The 23,794-nt window shown below is 37.4% G+C and overlaps 4 protein-coding genes across 10 annotated transcripts; 3 read left to right on the top strand and 1 right to left on the bottom strand.

Annotated features, from left to right (window-relative positions):
• Positions 1–129: 129 nt before the first annotated feature.
• On the top strand, positions 130–4,891 carry LOC120010294 (cytochrome c oxidase subunit 5b-1, mitochondrial-like). 2 transcript variants are annotated; one of them, XM_038861053.1, is made up of 6 exons: positions 130–387; positions 1,356–1,441; positions 1,669–1,719; positions 3,707–3,773; positions 3,953–4,032; positions 4,454–4,891. In XM_038861053.1, exons 1-6 carry the CDS (start codon positions 216–218, stop codon positions 4,517–4,519), a joined length of 522 nt encoding a protein of 173 aa, XP_038716981.1. In that variant the 5' UTR covers positions 130–215; the 3' UTR covers positions 4,520–4,891. The 2 variants fall into 2 exon arrangements, with proteins under 2 accessions (XP_038716981.1, XP_038716982.1); XM_038861054.1 differs by having other exon boundaries at positions 140–387; positions 1,359–1,441.
• A 3,116-nt stretch (positions 4,892–8,007) lies between these two features.
• Positions 8,008–12,050, top strand: LOC120010754 (acyl-protein thioesterase 2). Of its 2 annotated transcripts, XM_038861591.1 has the most exons (10): positions 8,008–8,323; positions 8,495–8,631; positions 8,861–8,975; positions 9,991–10,027; positions 10,133–10,202; positions 10,291–10,395; positions 10,842–10,992; positions 11,156–11,238; positions 11,476–11,569; positions 11,666–12,050. In XM_038861591.1, the coding sequence occupies exons 2-10, from the start codon at positions 8,601–8,603 to the stop codon at positions 11,751–11,753; spliced, it is 774 nt and encodes a 257-aa protein (XP_038717519.1). In that variant the 5' UTR covers positions 8,008–8,323; positions 8,495–8,600; the 3' UTR covers positions 11,754–12,050. The 2 variants fall into 2 exon arrangements, with proteins under 2 accessions (XP_038717519.1, XP_038717518.1); XM_038861590.1 differs by having other exon boundaries at positions 8,008–8,631.
• Positions 12,051–12,169: 119 nt separating this feature from the next.
• LOC120010753 (CRC domain-containing protein TSO1-like) lies at positions 12,170–18,336 on the bottom strand. Of its 5 annotated transcripts, XM_038861588.1 has the most exons (12): positions 18,169–18,336; positions 17,111–17,271; positions 16,684–16,985; positions 16,418–16,554; positions 16,173–16,316; positions 14,779–15,398; positions 14,613–14,687; positions 13,966–14,149; positions 13,784–13,882; positions 13,452–13,518; positions 12,570–13,251; positions 12,170–12,512 (listed from the first exon to the last, which is right to left on the bottom strand). In XM_038861588.1, exons 1-11 carry the CDS (start codon positions 18,214–18,216, stop codon positions 12,590–12,592), a joined length of 2,499 nt encoding a protein of 832 aa, XP_038717516.1. In that variant the 5' UTR covers positions 18,217–18,336; the 3' UTR covers positions 12,170–12,512; positions 12,570–12,589. The 5 variants fall into 5 exon arrangements, with proteins under 5 accessions (XP_038717516.1, XP_038717513.1, XP_038717514.1 ...); XM_038861585.1 differs by having other exon boundaries at positions 16,418–16,985; XM_038861586.1 differs by having other exon boundaries at positions 12,570–13,221; positions 16,418–16,985.
• Positions 18,337–18,619: 283 nt separating this feature from the next.
• On the top strand, positions 18,620–23,726 carry LOC120010746 (periodic tryptophan protein 2-like). Its single transcript, XM_038861573.1, has 7 exons — positions 18,620–19,955; positions 20,657–20,908; positions 20,992–21,084; positions 21,340–21,711; positions 22,176–22,520; positions 22,741–22,968; positions 23,100–23,726. The coding sequence occupies exons 1-7, from the start codon at positions 18,732–18,734 to the stop codon at positions 23,256–23,258; spliced, it is 2,673 nt and encodes an 890-aa protein (XP_038717501.1). The 5' UTR covers positions 18,620–18,731; the 3' UTR covers positions 23,259–23,726.
• Positions 23,727–23,794: the final 68 nt, after the last annotated feature.

The following is a 23,794-nucleotide window of genomic DNA, read 5'->3' as shown; positions in this document are numbered from 1 at the left end:
TCCTTCAGATTTTTTTTAATGTTACTGTTTCCTTTGGCACGTGTGAAAGGGTTTCACATGCCAAGCTAATCCCTTGCACCCTCACTACGGCACTATCACACTGGGTGGCCCATCGCCTCCCCATATCTTTTGAAGACTCTCTTCAGATTTTACAGAAACCGAGGCGTGACCTGAGATCATAATTGCCACACTCACCCCTTGGGCTTACATAGACAATGTGGAGGATGTGGAGGAGAGTGGTGTCCTCGCATCTCAAAACCCTAGCCCCTTCGTGGCGATCGGCGCTCGTCGGCAAATCCACCTCTCATGCATACGCTCTCTCTGCTAACCGATCAATACTTTCTCATTCTGCCGCTTTCTTGAACCGCAACTTCAGCTCCAATTCAGGTTCTCTCCCTAATCAATAGTTCCTCTTCTTCCAGATGTATTAACATTGTACTGCTATCTTCATGATTGTTTAATTTGAACTGTTTACTTAGTGACGATTTTGTTGTGACGATTTTGTTGTGTCTATGATTATGTGTTTGGTTGCATTTATTTTCAAAATTAAGGATACATAAATTGTCACGATATTTTCAAATCTCTCTGTTTCGTACTGATTCATGGAGCCTTCTCGAAACATTTTGGGGAATAAGGTTTACATGCTGATGAATATGTATTCCTTATTACATGTATGCTTATTGTTGTGTATTTATTATATGTCCACCTCGACGACAATAATGCTGGATCTATGGTGTCAGTATATGAGAAGAAAGAGGGGAGAGAGGAAACCAGTTGTGTGATTTTGTAGGAAATGAAATTGATGCGGTGCGGTTGGTTAGTTCATTGATGCGGTGCGGTTGGTTAGTTCATTGATGCGGTGCGGTTGGTTAGTTCACGACTAAGCTGACATAACTTGGAATCCATCAATAAAATCGAGGGAAACCTCAAAAATATTATTAATTCATCAATGATATTTTTTTAACAAGAAAGGCAATAATCTAATTATACTAAAATTAGGAAAATATCTTTTGATACTTCTAGAGATAAGTAAACTAACTCTTCTAATTACTCAAGGAAACTACTAAATATTGTCCTACATCATAAATATTGTTGATCCCTGAGTCACAGGGAAAGCTCTAATGCGGACTCCCATAAGTTTTTTAACACACATTTCTCCAACCCAGTGGACCTGACGCTTAGGCAAAAACATCGATGTATGTGTGTGTCTATATATATAAGATGGACAAGCTGCGAATGCATATGTAACTTTTGTGTGTGCTGTGGTGCATATGGTTTATTTCCTTGTCTGTTAGAGTGAAAACAGTGTATTACTTATCATTTTGAATCTTTGATAATATCTTTTGGTTTTCTAGCAGGTAGTTCTGTGAAGAAGAAAGTTGAGGATGTAGTGCCTATTGCAACAGGACATGAGCGGGAAGAGCTTGAAGCTGAACTTGAGGTGATCTTTCTTCGACTTAGCTAATTAGGTTTTCTTTATTCACCTTTTGAGTTTATTGAATTTGCATGTGTAGCTTTATTAAATCGGGAATACTTTACTTTTGAGAGTTTTAAAATTTTAATTTGTGCCGTCTCTTTTTCCTTGTATTTGGTCAGCATATCCTTTTATATATTATCTTATCAACTCCTTTTCTGTTTTCTAATTTTTTTTTCCTTTTTGTTGTGTAGGGGAAGGACATTCTTGATATTAACTTCCCAGTTGGTCCTTTTGGCACAAAGGTTGGTGTTTCCAATTTTATCCATATTGAGTATAGTGTGTTGCGTGTTTATATTGCAATTATATTTTGTTATTTTTTGCATGGTGTTATTTTATTATGTTCAATTCTTATATTTAGGTCTCATTATCTTCGACAAATTTATTTATTTATTGTTGTACATATATCCACTTGTGTGTAGCTGATGTCTTTATTATGTTTTTATGATTTATTCATAATTGCTTTTGTAATAATTAAACTGCATATTTATTCGATATGTTGGGTCGTTCAATATGGAAACATGTGGAAGTAACACGCATATAGGGTTACTTTACTCAAAGAGTGTCCTAAAAAATGAAATTCTGAGTGGCTGCTGCCTTGCTTATGTTGCCAACGTGTTCTTGGATTGTTCCTGTTTTCAATATTTGTAATTATTGAATTAGCGTTCGTCTTTTAAAAAAAATTTCCAAATTAATTGTAAAGGATACTGGATACGATTGTTGTATAATATGCTTGTTGGAAACTTGGAATCTAATGCTCTAAAATAAAAAGGAAAAAAGTTTCTGAAGTGAAGTCCATCTGACTGATTAACCCTATGTAACCTGTCTACTGATGTAGCCTTATTTAGAACAATATGTTTTGATGTTTAGATGCTCTTTCTCTTGGCTGATTGTCATTGTGCCGTAATTTTGTTCAAATAACTGAATTTTCTTCATTTGAGGTACTATGGGTTTATATTTATGCTGTCTACTTCAGTCTTATGTTCTATATAGTATATACATTATTGGAATGTGGAAACTTTTCTTTTACATGTGCAGATCCTTGTAAGAACTTTTAGGAACTTGAATGATCCAAATAAGCAAGTCATTGTTGGTTAAAACTGAATATTTCATGAGCAGACATCATTAGTAGGATGAGTGGTTAGGATGTTTGTAATATCTTCGTCATCATCAAAATTCAAAGCCTTTACCCCAAACAATGTTGGGGTCAGCTATATGAATTCATGTATGAGAAATTAGTAAGAGTGCATTTCGTGAATTGCCTTAATTCATTCCCATCAAAAGCTACACGATCAACTGATCCTATAGTATCCATGTGTTTCCTTATCACTTCGTATAACCTATGATGTTGGTGATATCTAGTATGAATTTATGAAGAGTAGTTCATTCTCAAATGCAAAATTCTGATGCCATGTAGAAATATTATATGTTCGTTTGGATGAATTATTATTGTGATGGGTGTTTATAAATTTTTTTTGGAGAAAAGCTTTTTTTTTCCCCAAGAAAAGTTGACTCTTATGGATTGGATTGATAAATAATGAAATCTGATGTTGGTACCTCTAATTTTGACAGCATTGAAATTTGTTTCGTGTTTTAAAAATGAAAATTGGTAACTCTAGAAATTCATTCCCCCACCCCCCACACACACATCCCCCATCCCAGGTTCCTCTCTCCCACTCTCCATATCAGCAATCTTCTTTGAATTTCATTTTTTTTCCCTTTGGAAGCTCTCCACAAACCTTTCTACGAGATTCCATTTTAGCAATCTTCTTGATTTTGAGTTGTTTGCTTGTGTATTTTTTTTTGGGTCTCTTTAGACATCCATGAAAATTCAACTGCCTATCTCTTGAGTGTGGATGGGTTCATTCCCAAAATGGTATCCATCCATCCATGTACTTAATTGTTTAAACCTGAAGTTGGCACTCTAACAAGTTATAAAATCACGAAATGATACCACTGTTGGTAGTTACTATCCTTGTTCAAGGCTTCATGACTTAAAATCTTTCAAAGGGTCTATGGTTCTATTTCATCTTTCAAAAGGTCCATGGATCTATTCATTGTCCTGTGACTATGAAATGGGTCTTTGTTGTTGATGTTGATTTATGTCTCTTTAATTATTATTTGTGGACTCTCTGCTCTAAACAATATTTATCTGTTGTATGTAGGATCCGTAATCTAAACATAAAATGGGGTTGGCAACATGTGTTAACCTGTCTTAATACATTTGTGTAGGAGTCACCTGCTGTTATCAAGTCCTACTATGACAAAAGAATAGTTGGGTGCCCTGGAGGTGAAGGCGGTGGGTTCTTATCTTTCTTCACTTCTCCTGTGTTTCTTCAATTTTAGATGTGTTATTGTCTGTAAAATTGGGTTGAAGCATTTATGTTAATTGATTTAAGTAGAAAAACCAATGAAAGGAGAAGATTACCGTTTTTTGTTAATATCTATATGATGGTATTTTCTTGTTTTCACTGACAGAGGATGAACACGACGTTGTCTGGTTCTGGTTGGAGAAAGGCAAGCCACACGAGTGCCCAGTTTGCTCACAATCTTTTGTGGTAAGTAGACCTGCCATGTTGTGGTTAAGTATATGATGCTTATATGATGGATGGGTGGCTTACTAAAAAAATGATGGGTGGCTCTTAGTCTTAGAGAACTGTAGTCTCATCCAGGTTTGAGCAATTACTTTTGTTATCTGTACCAAAGTCAAACTGACTGATATAAGCTTCGAGTTACGTTTTTTGCACTAGTAGAAATGTTTAGTAAGGCAGTTAGGATCAAGCTTAATCTGATTTTTAGTTTGCTTGGCTAATGATTTACGGGAGGGGCGTTTGGAACTTTTGAACTAGATATTCAAGTGTTGAATCATAATGAATCAATGATCTTTCTCATGCTCAATGTTCTCAAGCTTTACAGAAGTTGTGAACTAATTTTCTCTGTATCGTGTAATCTTACCATCATTTCATGGATGTTTAACAGTTGGAGGTTGTCGGCCCTGGGGGGCCTCCAGATGGACATGGTGACGATGATCATGAGCATCACTGATCATAGCTTTTGATTTTTCTGGTTGAATAAAAATAGCAGAGATGATGAGACAATTTTTAGATACAGCAGCTTTGAAGTCTACTGCTGTATGCCCTGTTTGTTTTCTATTGGTCATTTGTCTTTTTGTGGGCATTGCTTTAGCAATGTTCTGGATAGTTTGTTCTTTTCTTTTCTTTTCTTTTTTCTCTTCTTCTTCTAAATGGCTATTTAGAGTCAGGCTAGTAATGTTTTGGAAGTATGGTTTTTGTTAGGTTCTCATAATGCATTGCCAAGCAATTGATGGTTACATATATTCTTTCATGAAGCTTCTTGATTCTGGCTTCAAGCGAATCATAGAAACCTTTACTTGCTTTCTTATATTGGATTTCTGTACTGACTCTCTTGAACTTAGTATTCCAAGTATCTCAAATAAATATGATGTGTGACTCTCTTGAGTCTGGTTTATTTTACACCAGACTCCTTGAGGGTGGTTAATCTCTTTGTGCGTTTTGGATGCTAATGACTAACGTTTAGTCTCAAGTTGTTTAGCAATTTTTGACCATTGCCCGCGGCTGAGTTGGTCAACAATGACATTCTCAATATGACTGGGGATAATACCTCGTCACCGAAGAGGGTCATTTTAAAGTGGATAATACTTTTTTTAAGTTGTTTGGGTTGGATTTATATTTGATTTTTCTTCACATCATGTGCTGTAGCTATTCAAGACGCTCATTCGAAACTGTTCTCCTTAGTTAGGCGTACAGACATTTTTAGTTGCCCGACAAATAAAGACCAGCAAAGTGGTAGTTGATGCAGTGGGATTCTAGGAAGCCCATACATGGCCCAAGCCCAAGATGAGCTTATATCCATTGAAGAAGTTAAGGGGCCTAGCCCAATTGTGAGTTATATGTTCTAGGTTCAGAGATGGGGAGGAGAGTTGTCGATGAATTGAAGAATTAACCAAGGGAAGAGAGGCGGTGGGTCAAGAGGTGCCTGGTGGTGAGACTCCATCAAACAACCAGCCATTGGAGTGAGATTCTCTTTCTATATTGAGATATCTTATTTGTCTACGTATTAGTAGATAGTCTTTGTTTTGTTGCTGGATGTTAAGAATGGTAATTTGGTTATTATCATCAAGTGTTGTTCTGCTTAATTATGCATTGAGGTAGTATTGGATGTAGTAGGGAACCTAATATAATTTGGGTGTGATATTTGGGGCTGGGTTTGTGGAGCACACTAGGTGTTTGATTAAAGTTCGCAGTCAATTTGCATCAATAGTAGCGTGCATCATCTAATGAAAGAAACATTTCCCAAGCTAGTTCCTCTCAATAATAATGTTGATTTGGATCTTAGCTTATTAAACGTGAAATTGAAACAACCTGAACAATTTTTTAGAATCGATTCAAAACTTCCATCACAATCTTACCAATAATGACAAAAGAATCTTCATCTTACCAATAACGACTGCACAATAGAATACACACACACCCACACACATATATATTATTCCCTTGAAATAATATGGGGAGGCAAACTCATGGAGAACAGAACAATATCCACATGGAATGGAACCATGCACTATTTCTTCAAGAGGAATCAACTTCTTTTGTCAATTCACCAGGTGTCTAATCTTAACAAATTTTAAACCATTTTTTTCATTCATCTATGTCTAATCTATGTTCTATATATATATATATACACCTTTTGTACAGTGTATATATACCACCAACGAGCACCCGCGCCCACACCCACGATTGCAAAGATTCCTGGGAGATTGCCCTTCCAATTCAAACTTCATTTCAAACTCTTATATAATTTTAAGATTTTTAATTTAATTTAATAGTCTGTTCCAATGCCTAAATCCACCTATAATTCTTCCACTAATTACTTATTTTAGACTTAAATAGGTGAATATGGTTCACAAATGTCAACTCAATCCATCATCACCACACACTTTATTCACTGTACGTTTTATCTCTAATTACAAAACTAATTTTACATTAACGCCATCCAGATCGGCATATGATCGACAAACACAATCTGTTCCAATCTTAAAAATTCATTTTAAATATTTCTAATCAATCTTTATATATATATATATATATACCTCTTGTCGTTGTCTAGCTACTTAACTAAGTCGGCTCATGCCATTCATTTTGATCTCTGATTGTGCCAATCACATATCTTCTATGTTGAAATTTTCAGTTTAAACTCATTGAAAATATCGACTGTCGCTCGATTGAATTATATTAGGCATTTTAGTATAGACATTCTATATTGTTGAGATAATAAACCCACCCATTATACTAAGTACCCCCACTAACTACGAAAGAATATTGATCCTTCCAATAATAATGGGTGTGGGGGCAACTTAAGAGTTTACAAACACAAAGTTGCACTTAAATTTCTCCCACAAAGGATGGAAAATGCACTCGACCAGTTGACCTTCCAAAGGGTAATCTGATGCCGCCATTTACTGGTTTTACCAATCGTGGCATGCCATGTAAGATGCCACGTAAGCACGATTGTTTGCTAGGCTTGGTCAACTATTTTTATATAGATTTTTTACTTTTTTATAAATCATAATGCGCTTGGATTATCTTTCTGAGCATCAAATCTCAATGTTGAAGGAAAAAAAATTAAAAATAATACTGTGAGTAGAATTTGGATTTCAATAACTTTTCGAATCATTTGAGTTGAATTTATGTGATGCTCTAAGGAATATCGGATTTATAACAAACCGATTGTAACACATAATGAGCTAAAGCGCATATTCGAATTTGAAATGATGTCAAGTTTGAAATGTTTTGAGAAAAAAAAAATCTCATTTGAAGACTTGAAATTCTTTCTCGTATCAATGATGTCCACCCAAGGACACCCCACAGTCACAGATGACAGATCCACTCAACTTCCTTACAATGGTGACTGGTGATTTCAGAGATTCCCTTACCATTCCAAGCATTAGAATTCAGAATTCCATATTAAAACTTCCAAGATAATTAATAGACAATTCTTCCCACATTTTCTGAAAGCAAAATCAATTGGAAATTGGAGTAGCCATGTAACATGTATTAAATTTCTTGGATGAAGGGTTTTAACTAGGGCAGTGTGTGATAATGGTAGACCATAGTCCTTGAAAACTTGCAAATAAGAGCATTTAAGGACAAATACCAGGAAAAAAACTTTTAAAAGATAATTTGATATCATAGGTATGATTTTTGTCACCCATGGATATAAACAGACAAAATTGGTACTAGTGGACTTGAGCAATCAAAAATTTGTAGTGGCAAGCAGAAAAAGCAATAAAGGATTGAAGGAGAGAAAAAAGTTGATATGCTTTTTCTTCTGTCTCTTCCTCAAGAGAAATCCAGGTTGGTCACCAGATTAATAGATACATAGGGCTCTCTGTATGTATATATGGGATATCAAAACAAAAAAGTTTATATTTTGAATAAAAAATAGCCAACTCTTTATTCTTTCCTCTAGGTATTCATTACTGCCATTATAGCAGATTTGGATTGTTTCTCACTGGTAAAATTGGACACTCCAACTCTTTATTTTGAACTTTCTGGTTAATGGGTATCCATCAATCATGAGAAATTCATAAACAAATGATTGAGGGAAGAAAACTATTTTCTTTTGCAAACTTGTGATTACTCTTCATTATTTTCTGCCATATTCTTCAAATGTTTGATGTTGTGTTTGAGTTTTTGCTTTAATTACTTTTAGCCACTCTCCTCAAGCATAGATTCTTCTCTCTAAGTTGGAACTCCATAGCCACACCCCTTTCTCTCTCCTAGCCGGGTGGTTTTGGAATGGATGAAGGTGCTCTGCTCTGCTTGGATTCTCTCTGCTGTCGAAAAGATTTCCTACTTTTCTCCTCGTTTTTTTAACTCTCATTTTCATGGATGCCTCCTCCTTTTGAGTTTTATAGGTGGCTTTTAGGCAAGCTGGTTTGCACATTGCATATTCACTTATTCTATTCCCTTTTCACAGTATAAATACGCATTGTCTTTCTGGGTTTTCTTCATTGCGGCAAGAGCTTCTTTCCCAAGTCCTTTTTATAGGTTGGGTTGCTTCTGCAGGCTCTCCAACCACTAAAATGAGCTATTCACAACACTCCATGGGTTCTGGTTTGTCCATATTTCTTTTCTCTCTCTCTCTCTTTTTTTTCCACTTTAGTTTTATTACTCTTTCCCCTACTTGAAACTTGTATAAGCAAGTAATCAAGTTGAGGGTTTCTGTTTTATAATAAAACATCACAGCTTGAAAAGAATTGTGATATGGTTGGTGATTCTACATGATTGTTGTTGATTGTTATTCCTCTTTGAAACTTATGGTATCTTTATTGCTGCAAATTAGGCAGTAGAACTGCTAGAAGGACATTTGAGTTTGGAAGGACACATGTGGTGAGGCCCAAAGGGAAACATCAGGCAACTATAGTTTGGTTGCATGGTCTTGGTGATAATGGCTCAAGGTATTGTTCCAATCTGTTATTCTGTTGCTTGGTTGCTTAAATAACACTGGTTTAGTATACTGCTTCAAATTCTCTACCTAAATGGAGTATGGGAGCCAAAATACTCTTTGCATGTAAGTTATGCTAAGTTGTTCTCATATATTTGTCTTAAGCCTCATATTTGCCGTACCACAAAGTTGGTGGTTATGTTCTAATCAACAGAAAAATTATGCTAGGTGGCGGAAACTCAATTAGTTTATCATCTTCTTTTCTATAATAATTTGCTTCCTTGCAGTAAAAAGTGTCATGATGCTATCCTTTTGCCCTCATATTAAGTGGAAAACCCATGATGAAAAGGTTAACTTTTGGAACCAAATACAAGAAAGGAGTTGAGCATGTGTTGCTATCATTCTTCACAACTGTGGGTGGGCTTTTGATGTTAAACTTTTCAATGTTGAGATCCTTCTCATCAAGACTCCCATTTGAATAAGTTCTATGCAAGATAGCTGCTTCACAGTGAAAAAAATAAGATCCTGCTATTTGTCTTCTCCTTTACATGATTTATGTTATGCTAAGCCGAATTTGGGAGCCTTACATAGGAAAAAAAAATGCTATATCTGTGAATGGGGGAAAGACAACTTGGTTCTCTTGAGGATAAAAGAACCCACATATGACACTTTGATGAAGTAACTATGAATTATGCAGAATTCTTCTTCGAATCCCAAAGAGCATGCTTATAGTAGACACAAAACAATTAAACTCCAGATCTGGCTGGCCTTGTTTTTTCTGTTATTTAAAACATGGTTGACTATATCAATGGCATATCTTTGTTTCTGCCTTTGTTGTACTTCTTTTCGCTTGATAAAAACATCATGCATACCTCGTAAATTTAATAATAATTATTGTCAACTGCATTTCATCTATGATTCCATTCTTTTATTTGGCTTAGTAAATAATTTGTTCATAAGTGAAGAATATGGAAAATATAAACTGAAGGGGGAGACAAATTTACTCATTCTAAGATTTGCTTTTGCAGCTGGTCCCAGCTTTTGGAAAGCCTTCCTCTTCCAAATGTAAGGATACTGCACACTTTCAGTTACCTATAGGCTCTAGCTTATATAATCACATTCTATTTCTTTTCCCTAATTTCTTGTGTTCGTTAAAACTCCTTGGTGCAGATTAAATGGATTTGCCCAACTGCCCCTACTCGTTCTGTGGCGATTCTTGGTGGATTTCCTTGCACTGCATGTGAGATTGCTCACCCTTTAATTCTGGTTTATGAAATTATTCTCATAGTCATCAATAAGAATTAAATGTTTATGTTAAATCATATCAGGGTTTGATGTGGGAGAATTTTCAGAAGATGTTCCAGATGATTGGGAAGGTTTAGATTCATCAGCAGCGCACATTGCAAACTTGTTGTCTGCAGAGCCAGCTGATGGTACTTTCTCAAATTAACTACCTGCATAACTATGTGTTTAATTTCCTTAACATAGTTGGGAAACTGTTGTAAATTTTCCAAGCATTTAATTCATTTCAAGAGGAACTACTTACTGCCTCAAAGTTGTAGTTCGAGTCCTGGTGTACGCAGGTGAAGTTAGAATGATGACCAACCTTTCCCCTGCCCCTAAAAGGAAAAATGACTACTTCATCTTCATCAGTGAATTTAACTTCAAGCCGATGGTGGAAACTTATTTTTTTTATGTACCAGCTATGCCCAAGTCTGCCATTACATATGCTTATGAATTTAAATTACTTATAGTGTTAATTACATAAACTGGTATTCTGCATGAACTACAAGTTGATTCAATTTAAGAAATTTGAATTCAATACAATTCTTATGAATCTTGTGATTGAAACTTTAAAAATAAAATTCTTCTGTGACAGTTAAACTTGGATTAGGAGGTTTCAGCATGGGTGCTGCGATAGCCCTCTACTCTGCAACTTGCTTTGCTTTGGGGAGATACACCAATGGAAACCCATACCCTGTGAACCTGAAGGCAGTTGTTGGTCTGAGTGGCTGGCTTCCTGGAGCAAGGTGTGACTTGATTCTTAGTTTTCATGTCTAAAGATGTTAAGTTTGTGGGGAAAGTGAATGTTGAAAGATCCCTGAGGTTCTTCAATTACAGCATGTTCATAGAACTGAATACTTATCTGCAAAAGGTTTCATTAGCTACTATCTAAACGTTGTTATTGTGCAGGAACATTAAGAACAAAATAGAAGGATCGCATGAGGCTGTGAGACGTGCTGCAAGCTTACCCATTTTGCTATGTCATGGAACTTGTATGTATCCTCCTCTCTTACATGGCCAAGGTTGAATTCTGCGAATGTTTTAAGTGTTTTGTGTCAATTAGATGATACATAGATCTATTTCTCACTTAATGTATTGGTCATGTAAGAAGGAAGTTTGTCTATGTAGATGAATTCATTTTATAGTTCTTCAAATTAAAAGGAGAGTCTGCTGTGCATCCCAAAATGCTTTTAGAATATTTCCTGATAAACTTTCTTATTGCATTGCAGCTGATGAAGTAGTTCCATATAACCATGGAGAGAAATCAGCCAACTTGTTGAATGCAGCAGGATTTCGGCACATCACATTTAAATTCTATGATGGGTAACTATTTAGTTCTTCAATCCACAGGATTTATACTTGTAGCTAACATATAAAGCAAGAAAGTAATTTTGTGAATGGTTTGATTTTGCTGTGTAGGCTTGGTCATTACACAGTCCCTAAAGAAATGGACGAGGTTCGCAATTGGCTCACCACGAGGCTGGGGCTTGAGGGTTCTCGCGCATAATGTGGTGCAAAATCAATTTCTACTCTGAGCTTGTGAGAAAGAATTGGGAACAATAACAGGGGAAGAAACAAGAATGCATATGTAAGAATAGGTATCTGAGTAACATGGTTCATGGGGTATATGGCATAGATAAACTAACCCTCTTTGCTTGTCTCGCACCGGTCTTTCAAATAAAATTTAAATCTCTCACATTTCTCTTGTAAAACATGTAGGGTGCTTAGTAGTCAATTTTACTTTCAGGACATTTTGTACTACCTGATATGATATTTAAGCTAGTAAAGTTTTGATTCTCTCTATATCTCTCTCCCCGTCTCCCCTTATTGACCATGCCTGTCTGGTGCTTGTGTATTTAGATATCATTGTTCTCTTCTCAGATGTTGATGGACATAATATAATTTTGATTAACTACCATTTATCGACTATATACGTTCATCAGGAAAAAGATTTTCTTCTACTGCAGCAATGCATGGTTACAGGTAACCAATATTGACAAAATCCACCAAAAAGGTCATCTGTAAGATGACAATATATGTACAAGATTTCCAAACTCCTCTATGTAACAGATGTTTTGGAAGGAATATCTTTATCACTGAAGGATTCCATTTTCTACCTCAGTAGGCTACCAGGAAAATTTCTGAACCCTGCAAGGGTAACAAGGCAAAGAAATAGCACCTCTGCCTGCAATAACTCTTTCTTGTAGTCTTGGCAGCATAAAGGTTTCATTTTTCTGCAGTTGCAGGCAGTTTCTTGGCTTTCAACCTGAGAAAAGCATAATAGAACTGTGAGATGATTTAATTTGCTTTCAAGAAGCATGGTACCAACTATGGTCATGCTGCTTACTGACTGCTGGTACTTCCTCCTCTATGATCCTTCCCCGTCACGTCAGAGCAATCTTTAGATTTGCTGCATGGAGTGAGAGGTGGGAAAGAGGGCATGGATTGCAAAATTTTGAATTTGCGGCCACTTCTCAAGCTAGGTAAATAGCTTGACCTTGATCCCTGTGGTTGATGTTGAGGTGGTGATATCCGTTTTTTGTTTGGTGAGTAAGCTTTGACTGCCTTGGGGGGAGTAGAAGTTACCCTGAGTATCTCAGGTGTGTCACCGTCCTTCAGTATGCCATATGGAGGAATGTGACAGCCAAGTTCCTGTGGGGGCATGCCCTCAGATAATTCTGTGGCAAGGCTCAATGGTGAACAACTCCAGGGAGGGTAACCGACTGAAGGCTGGTAACTCCTTCTGCAATGTAGATCAATTGGTGAAACATTTGAGGAGTTCCCGGCATCAGGATTACTGGAAGAAGTCACTGATCCCAAGTGCTGATGTGACACGGGTGGAGTTCCGTGGATTATATTTGCAAGTTCTTTCCAATTTGGTGAGCATTGCATTCTCCCAGCCTTGATGGAATCTGCAGTAACAGTCTCCTTGGTATCAAGTTTCTGATGGCACGGATTCTCCCATCTTTCTGCTCCTGTAAATCCAGCATTATGAAGGAGAATTGCTGGTAAGTCAGAAAAACAAAAAGGTAGTAAATCAATTGCTATGCTAGTTCAAAAATTAGTTTCACTAGAAAGTCTATATCCTATTTAGCACTGACTTATGCATGGACTGCCAGATTGTGAAACTGAACATCTGGTCATGAATTGAGGTGAACAAATTTACCAGCCTAAAATATGGGAGACCAAATAGTAAAGACCTAACCTGTTTTTTGACCAAAAGGATTGTTGCATCCCTCGCATCGACATCCATCAGAACATCCAACTCTAGCCTTTAATAAGAGCAAACAAGTTTTCTATTAGAGTTTATTAAACGAGAACTACTTTAAGCCAACCTGCTATTCTGACTTCCATTTCGAGTGCGCATTGTTTTCTTTTTCATTGTAGAAAAAAGGAAACCATCAGCATGACATTATTTTTCAAACCACCATGCCACTTCACTTGGGAAGTCAGTGCAGCGAGGTCTGAAAAGGCAGCTTGAAAAAGCGACAGTGTATCTGGGATAGCATAGAGCTAGGAACAAGCATCCACATGTACCTGGAAGCATTCACAATATTTTTTAAGGCACTTTGACTTCTTGCAATTGCAGCCCCTTTTGTGCCTGGCTGAGGATGGTGTCGTCTGGTTCCCTTCTTCCTGCAGATTTTAATGTGCTCAAAATAAATTTTCCACAAGACAAAGTAACAAGGCAAAACCTTTAAGGAGTAAGGAGGGACAACCACTAAATTTGCTGGAGAGTCAGTAACAGACTTGACGATCTTTGGAGCAAATGCAAGGGGATTACGGGATTGAATTTGGTGTCGTGCATCAAGCACAGTTTCCTCATATTCGGGCTTGTTAAAGCATTCTGTGCATGCGCAACAGTCCACACAGTAAACTCCTGCGGCAAAACACTCGCAGTACCTGCCAATGACAAAAGAAACATAAAACACAACTGACAAATGCTAAATATAACAGGACTCAGTGCAATGTTTTGAACAAGTTGTGTTTTTCTTCCTCCACTAACAAAAGCTCCATAAAGAAAGAGAAAAGTCATGAAACCAACATTTTCTGTATTTCAACCCACCAAGCACAATGACAAAAAAGATTTCGACAGCAAAGGAGCGCAGAATATAATTATCATCCTCATCTCATCAAAACCTTATCCAAAATGGTATGCAGTACAGGACATAATACTTTGTTTCAAATGGAACATTAAAGTCAAGAACTCCAATACATAATGAGCTTCATCCTGCAGTGCACCTAGAGCAGGAAAAACTTTTAACAGCCATAGATAGTCCTTATAAGCAATTCAATGCATTTCCAAAAATACTGCTGAAAAGTGTAGAATTTTTGGGTTTCATGCATGCTTCCTGTATATACTTACAGTTTCAAGCATTTGGACCTTTTACAATTGCAACGTTTGCAGCCTTCACTCTCACTTGTGCCTGTTACCCTTTTTCTGAATAAAACAGCAATAAACGAGATGAGTAAGCAATGTGAAAGGAGTATTGATAATCAAAATTGTTCCACTAAGGATTCTAAATGTGTACTTTTCTCTCTTTCTTTGTGAACTTTCTTTGTTTAACTCTTCAAACCTGTCAGCTACTGGCAAACTGGCAGAAGTGGCTGCCTCAACAGCATGTGTTTCTTCCTCATCGTCATCCATATGAGTATGAACATTAGTTTTCGCTGCAATGGTAGTAACTGAGTTGATGTTTGAGTAATTTGCTAAATTCTGGCCCTCATTGGTCGCTAGATGCTTCTCCTGAGAACTCATATAACCAGCCAAGTTCTTGCTTGCAAACATATTTGAATGCATAGATACGGATCTTGCCATACTACTTAAACTAGAGGGAGTGAAATCTGGGACAGGAAGGTCTCCAACATTTCGAGTTGATCCAACAAACTCAGATGGGCAGGAGGAAGTGGGAGTTACAGTATTGTGATAGCTGACTGGTTTCCCTCTACTGGAGATTCCAATGGATTCATTCTGTGATGATGGAACCAAATCCTTTAAGTTTCTAAACCTTGCTGGAAGCATTGAATTCACAACTACTTTCGTTGGGTTACTTTGATTATCGATGCTGCTTGTAGTAGCACCACCATTCCAGACCATGGTAGCCCCAAATTGAAGATGCCTGCGTATAGCCCGTTGGTCCCGATCAACGTCCTACACTCACATACAAAAGCAATTTATTTGGCAGCACCATAGTATTTGCCAGTTACTAAAAGTGAAATATCTACTGGAAGAATTGTAAAACTCTTCCAGTTCGGTCATCAATGATGATGTAGAAGGAACTCTATGGTGTAAAGTATGTTACTACAGAAATATCATATGAAGTACCTGGCATCCCATAATTCTATTTCATATAACTAGATTTCGTAGGCAATAAATTTTCATTGGGGTTTATGAAATAATCCTCGAAACAAAATAGCATGCAAATTTGAGGAACACCAAAAACTAAACTGAACCTGAAAACAGTACATAAGGCCATTTATGGTTGAAGATATCCGACACTTTGCAATCATAAAAATAGTAATATATTACAGTTTGAAAACCAAGATTAATAATAATCATATATCACCATGCAAGATGATATTAGTCTAACGCATAGCATTAGACGATTTTATATACTTGTTTGCATGATATAAGATTGAGCAAAGAGAGTCAGAAATTAATGAATGAATCTTCAAATGGAAATATACAAACATCTGGTTCTTATATATACAAAAAAGGAATTCAACCGACAAGTCAAGTCAGCATTGTACAAAGACTTTGACTACAAGTCAATACAAAGGAAGACCAAATGGAAACAGAACCTCCTAGGTTATAAAATAGGGCATAACTTTGAAAAGAACTCTTAGAAGTATAACATCTAACCATCAAAAGACAGGAATATCATCCAATTAGTAGCATCAGAAGAAGAGAGTATTTAAGTTGTACCTCTGCAGGTCCTAATATTTTTGACCTCTCTGCACCATGTTCACATGCCTCGACACTATCAAAAGATTCAAGATATTGCGGATAGTTTCTGTCCCATTCATTAAGTGGGCCATCAGAAGTCTGCAACATAACATTCTGAGAAACCTGCAATATAAGGATTTTTTTAAATCAATGATCAACAGTTAACACTCATATAAGCACTTCCACTTAAAAAGTAGAAATCTTATCTACATTCTGTTGTTCACCTGAGCCATATATTGTTTGTCTTGAGGCACTCTAGATTGAAGATTAAGAGAATTAGATGCCTTCATGTGACAATTAAATTTACTGGAATTAAGCTCCAGAAACCCATTAGCATCCCTTTCAAAGCTCATCGTGTCCACTGCACTCTCAGCCACATTCAGTAAACTATAAGAAAACTTCTTTTCATATTGCCATGAAAATTTTAGCATTCCAGCTTCAGCAACCACATGATTAGCATCTTCTAATTTCGGAATGATTTCTTGGGTACCTGTAAAACAACTCTGTGACAAATGTGGACCATCTCTAGCTGCTTGTGCTGGCAAAGAATTCAGAGAGTCGTCCAGTTCCTCCGGATCAATCAGATATTCATCAACACATCCTGCAGAACTGTGCCATTGGTCCTCCCATTGAGAGAAAGGAATCGGCATTGGACTCAGTTGGCTTTCAGTTTGTTCATTGACATCTGAACCTGACGATTGAACTTCCTTTTGAGAACACGGAACTATGATTGGCTTCAGTCGGCTTTCAGATTCTCCATAAACAACTGAACCTCCTGCTTCAATCTTCTCTCTGGCAAGATGAGTGAAACATTGGGTCATGGAAAGCAGCAGACATGTAATTTAAATTCGAAATGAATAATGACCAACTAGCATGATACCCTTACAAAAAATGCAGAAGAGAAATAAATTTCAGACCTTTTCAGAAAACTGGTTTCACGCTGAAGATCTAAACGGGGTGATTTGAACACAGGTGGTGGGCTTGAGAAATTAATGTCGGTAAACCTTTGTGAATAGGGTATTGCCTTAACTAGCTCTAGAGGAGAGAGTGTATTAAGGTAACAAGTTAGAGGAGAATCCTACAAGGATAAAAGAAGCAGAAGTAAATAATCAAACGCAGAAGATACTTAAAATTATCCACATAGGTAAAAAATCTCATGAATAAATGGCAAATTTGAACACCATGTCTGCCGGATGATGTCAAAATCATCACTAAAAACACATTAAAGATATGTACATTCTGAAATACTATTTTGAATTGATGTATCACAGATACTTTTACACTTGATTGAGAGATTTATTCATAAGTGATTGAAAGGACCATAATTTGCAAACAATCGATTTCAAAGTGTTGAAGTTAAAATTTACAAGCATGTGAACCAAATACAAGAGAGTTAAAAGGACACTCCCTCCCATCTCCCTCTCTTTTCCTTCCTTTCTACCCATCCTTTCTTCCATTTTCCCATCCTTCCAAACAAACAAAAGCAATAAATTACCAACCTTATACCAATAAAAAATACAGTGATCATCATCAAACTGTAGGAATCGTCATAAATAACACAGGAAGAACTATTCATATTGATTTCCACCTTAAATCCGGTGACACCGATCCAAACAACATAATAATTGAGACCAAAATGAGGATTGCTTAGGTTCTTCAAATGGTGCAAGAAAAATTTGGGGGAACAGAATAATATTTCTAATAATTCAATTCAATAGCTGTATTACAAATACCAAAAAAAAACTCAAAAAGAATGATCACCTACTACAGTGAGCCTCTCTAATATCATCTGTCTCGATTACATGATAAACCCAAATTGAGATGGAATTTAGATTAAGCTCATTCATATCAAAGAATGATCATGCCAGCAAAAGGAAAAATAAAAAATAAAAAAAGAAGCAAAGAAAGAAAAGGAATTGATTGATTACACTGCACAAGAAAACAATATCCGCAATGAAAAGCGGGGAAGGGTTACCTCCACTGATGACGCGACCGGCTGGCGATCGCGTTCAGGGGAGTCCATGGAATGAGAATTTCATAAACCTAATAAAATCCGGCATTCTACGTATTGTGGTTTTTCTCGAAGGGGTGGAAGAAAGGCAGGGCAACAACGTTGTTTATGCAGAGGTTTTGAAACCCTGACCCTGAGCGGGAATGCTTTGTCGGATTTTTTTCTCTCTTCAATGAAGATGGGCGGGGAGTAGTCAAGCTTACATAACACGCTTGGTCCATTGGGCTAATCCATGTCCAAATAAAAGTTGTCATTTCAATGGGCTCATTTTTGGTTTTGGGCTCCACTTTGTCGTGGGTCAGGCTCAATGAGTTATTTAAATGGGCCACTTTATTGGGCTTAATAGAAAAACCCCATGAAGTCCAAATCAAGCCCTAAAACTGAAAGGCTAAAACCCTACCTTCGACATTCGAAGTCAAAAACTCAAAACCCTAACGAACAACGCATGCTCCGAAGCAATTCTAACTTTCTAAGCTATAATCCCTCGCTTTCTCTGCAACCAAACACTATACCATCAATTTCTGGCCATGAACTACCGGTTTCAAAACCTTCTAGGCGCGTCATACCGCGGCGGCAATGCCGTCATCACACAGGATGCAACGCTGATCTCACCTGTGGGTAACCGTGTCTGCGTCACCGACCTCCTCAAGTCCCATACTCTCACCCTTCCTGTTCAGGCATCTTCGAATGTCACCCGCATAGCTGCCTCCCCGGACGGGACCTTCCTGCTCACCGTTGACGAGAATCGCCGATGCCTATTCATTAACGTCCCTCGCCGTGCCGTTTTGCATCGTATCACCTTCAAGTTTCCAGTAGCTACCCTGAAATTTAGCCCTGATGGCGCGTATATTGCTGTTGCTACCGGTAAATTGGTACAAATTTGGAGGTCTCCGGGGTTCAAGAAGGAAGTTTTCGCTTTCGAGTTAGTGAGGACGCTCGCGGATGGCGAAGACAAGGTGACGGCTTTGGAATGGAGTCCTGATGGAAATTACCTACTTGTAGGGTCAAAGGATTTGACGGCGAGGCTCTTTAATGTGAACAAAGTCAAGGGAGTTTCAAGTAAGCCGCATTTGTTTCTGGGTCACAGAGATACAGTGATCGGTTGTTTTTTTGGCGTTGATAAGAAAACTAATAGAGTTGATAAGGCTTATACAATTACTCGTGATTGTTATATTTTTAGTTGGGGTTTAAGTGATTATAGTGGAAATGGTGACAAAATTGATGAACTTCGAGGGCAAAATTCCGAACCTCTCTCCCCTGGGACACCGGAGAGGGAAGCAGAAGAAAATTTGGAGAATAGAGGTGGTGATAATTTGAAGAAGAGAAAAATTTTCAATGATTTGGATGGTAATTTAAGGGAGGGATTTTTGCACCTGGGAAAATGGGAGTTGTTGAGGAAGGATGGGTTTATGCAGGCTCCGGCAAAGTTGACTGCCTGTGATTATCACAGCGCCCTTGATATGGTGGTGGTGGGGTTCTCAAGTGGAGTTTTTGGATTGTATCAGATGCCTGATTTTGTGTGTATACATTTGTTGTCAATATCAAGGGAAAAGATCACGACTGCTGTGTTTAATAGACTGGGGAATTGGTTGGCTTTTGGCTGTGCAAAGTTAGGGCAGTTGCTTGTGTGGGAGTGGCGGTCCGAGAGTTATATACTGAAGCAGCAGGGGCATTATTTTGATGCGAATTGTGTTGCATATTCCCCAGACTCACAACTCTTGGCTACTGGAGCAGATGATAATAAAGTGAAGGTAAATGAGTGTGTGAAAACTATACTCTGAAAAAGATATGCTTTGCTATTTTGTTTAAACGTTGTAGCTTGGCTAATTTTGGTATTTGCTATTGCGGTTAAGAAATGATAGAGGCTATGCATAGTGCTTGAATTGCTTAATTTTCAAATGACTGTAAGATTTTGAATTATACAGGCCACGCATAGGGGAAAAAGGGGGGGGGGGGGAAGAAGGAATAAGAAGAGAAAATCAAAGCTCAAATCAGTAATAGTTAAAATCAATTATCCAAAAGCAAAGGAAATCAACAAGAGACTTATTTAGACCCAGAATGGTTGCAAGATTCTTTAAGTGATTTAAGTAGCTCAGAATGGTTGTTTTTTCTTCAATCATTTGTCTGTTGATAACTGATAGATGGCTTGATATGTGATGATAGAGGATTTGAGTTGTGTTACAAGTCAGAATCAGTTCAAGTGTCTATCATTTATTTACAAAACTAGCTAGCAGCACTTAAGTAATTAGTATTATTATCTATCCAGAACTATGAGAATTATTTGGTTTTTCCTTTCTGGTGCAATTGCTCATAATGAACATTTTTTGTTGTTATTATCTTTCCAGAACTATGATTTGGCATATTTTGCGCGTTATTTCGCATAAATTTTGTATTTTGGATACCTGATGTTATGCATGGTTGATGTTTACAATTTACTGGTTGTTTGTTGCAGGTGTGGAATGTTTCATCAGGTTTTTGCTTTGTAACATTCTCTGAGCACACTAATGCAGTCACTGCTCTGCACTTTATGGCAAATAATCACAGTCTCTTAAGTGCATCCCTGGATGGGACTGTTCGTGCTTGGGATCTGTTTCGTTATCGGAATTTTAGGACATTTACGACCCCTTCTTCTCGTCAATTTGTTTCCTTGGCAGCAGATCAAAGTGGTGAAGTAATTTGTGCTGGGACATTAGATTCATTTGAGGTATTTTTCCATTCAATGAAGTATTTTACCACTATTCTTTCTTCTTCAGTTCACTGACAATCCTTTAATGCGATGTGCCACAGATATTTGTTTGGTCAATGAAGACAGGCCGCTTGTTGGATGTGCTTAGTGGTCATGAAGGTCCTGTTCATGGCTTGATGTTCTCTCCTGTAAATGTGAGTTTACTTCGTCTTTGTTATTTGCTCTTTCTCTCTCTCTGTTTTATTGTATTTTTTGGATTAGAAACTCTTTTTTTTTTTGCCTGAATATCTTGGGTCTGGTCTGATTCTTCTTTCATCTTGTCTTGGATATGTAGTTTAGTTCCACTGGTGTCAAATATGCCTACCGCTTTTTAAGGACTTGTTGGTAGCAATTATTTTCTTACTTGCTGTCACTTGGAAAATTGACACATGTTGTTTCTTCTCAAGTAGGCTGTCTTAGCTTCCTCGTCATGGGACAAGACTGTTCGGTTATGGGATGTATTTGAAGGAAAAGGTGCTGTTGAATCATTTTCTCATGCACATGATGTTCTTACGGTGGTTTACCGTCCAGATGGAAAACAATTAGCTTGCAGCACATTAGATGGTCAGATTTCTTTTTGGGACCCGATTGATGGCTTGTTAATGCACACTATTGACGGACGTAGGGATATTGCTGGAGGGCGTCTTATGACTGATCGTACATCAGCAGCTAACTCAAGCTCAGGAAAATGCTTCTCAACTCTATGTTATTCTGTTGATGGGAGTTACATATTAGCTGGGGGAAGCAGCAAATACATCTGCATATATGATATTGCTGATCAGGTTAGAGTCTTGCATTTTATGAGGACTCAATTTTCCGTTTTGCCGAACCTTTTGTTTGTATATACTTTGGTTCTTCTCATTTGTGGTGCCGAATTCAATTTATTTAGATGCAAGGCTTGTGAAGATGCGAAATAGCATTTGCTCCATGCTCGAAATTTTCCTTGATGCTTACCTTTTCTGAAATCTTCAACTAAAGAAATTTAGGAAGTGATACCTCCATGGTTGGCCTAAATATAAATTGGTATTGGAATTCTATTTAACATGTGGTTTGGATACTGAAGGGCGCACATTGTCTAGTTTTGAATTATTTTACGGTGCATGATGGATAAATCTCTCCTAACCTGAAAATAAAACAGTATAATAAAATGAGGATGCTTTAATGTGGATTCTCTTCTTCACAGATAAACATTTCCCTTTGTTGCTTTTGCACACAAGATTAAAAGTATTGGATTCATGTTGCACAGGTTTTGCTCCGCCGATTTCAAATAACGCACAATCTCTCTCTAGATGGAGTTTTGGACTTTCTAAACTCAAAGAAGATGACAGATGCTGGCCCAATTGATCTAATTGACGATGATGAAAGTGATGTAGAAGAAGGAGTCGACAAGCAAACCCGCGGAAGGTTAGGTTATGATTTACCGGGATCCATGCCTAACCATGGAAGGCCCATTGTTCGAACAAAGTGTCTTAAAATTGCACCAACAGGGCGAAGCTTTGCAGCAGCAACAACAGAAGGAGTTCTTATATATTCAATTGATAACTCATTTATCTTTGATCCAACTGATCTTGACATAGATGTTACACCTGAGGTAGTTTTCTATCTTTTAAGTTCTAGTGACTCATTTTTTGGCTATATTAATTTTATTGTGGAACTACTTTGCATGAGGATTCAATTTTACTTGAAAGTCTTTTTTAATTATAGTTAGGTGAAGGCTTGAAACTAAAGTTTACTTATGTGTGGCAATGTTTCTGTTTACATTCTTTCATGATTTTGTTTTATAGTACCTCTTTTGGTATGCTTTTGTACAGGCGGTTGATGCAGCTCTAGATGAAGATCAACCGAACAGAGCTTTGATTCTTAGTCTTCGTTTAAATGAGGATAGCCTAATTAAAAAATGCATCTTTGCTGTTCGTCCAGTAGATATACCAGCAGTTGCCTCAGCAGTGCCTCACAGATATTTGCAGAGGTTAATCGATGCATTTGCAGATCTGCTAGAAAGCTGCCCACACTTGGAGTTTATACTGCGCTGGTGTCAGGTACCCTTTTTCTTTTGGGTTGCCATTGAGCTTTCCAATTTTTTGTTAGCAACGTATGTAGATGGCCTTTGCCTGATGTTTTTGCGAATATCTATCAGTCTTATACTCGTTATGATCAATTTTTGTTGCAGGAGCTATGCAAAGCTCATGGCAATTCTATTCAGCAGAATTCCAGAAATATGCTTCCTGCTTTAAAATCCTTGCAAAAGGCAATTACCAGAATACATCAGGATTTGGCGGATACATGTTCTTCCAATGAATACATGCTTAGATATTTATGCTCAGTATGAACACCAAGAAATGATTGCTCATCCACAGTTTAGTATTTCTGCTCTTCAAATTCAAGTTTTGCGAATTGCGATGCTACATGGAGCACAGATACACTTTTTAGGCAAAGATCAACATGTGAAGTTGGATCCGTACTGCAATCCCCCAGGTAAAACAACTCGTGTATGGTGATCGGTTGAATGCCTGGAAAATTCAATACGAACTGCTGCTATTCATTGTGTGAATGACATTGTTTCTCCATATTATGGTCACTTTCAACAACTGAACTCTTTTGAGGCTCGTGAACTGTATTTTGTCAAGTATGATATGATGGCTCCGGCTTGATCGACCACCACCAGGCTTTCAAGAACCCCTCTTCTTATCTTCTTATTGGCCTTTTGTTATGATGCAAAACTTGTTTTTTTTCCCCCCCTATTTATGGGTTTTATAGTTAATTCAGAAATTTATCCGGACTGCCCTTCCACTCGGCACCGTCGGCGACTGTTTTTTTCCAGGGTAAATCAAACATCTCTCCTTTATCATGGTAAGCTAATTGCCT

The sequence above is a fragment of the Tripterygium wilfordii genome, chromosome 12 (assembly GCF_013401445.1).
Source record: "Tripterygium wilfordii isolate XIE 37 chromosome 12, ASM1340144v1, whole genome shotgun sequence".
Taxonomy (NCBI): domain Eukaryota; kingdom Viridiplantae; phylum Streptophyta; class Magnoliopsida; order Celastrales; family Celastraceae; genus Tripterygium; species Tripterygium wilfordii.
The sequence above is the reverse complement of the archived record's forward strand: the minus strand, read 5'-3'. Positions and strand labels throughout refer to the sequence as shown.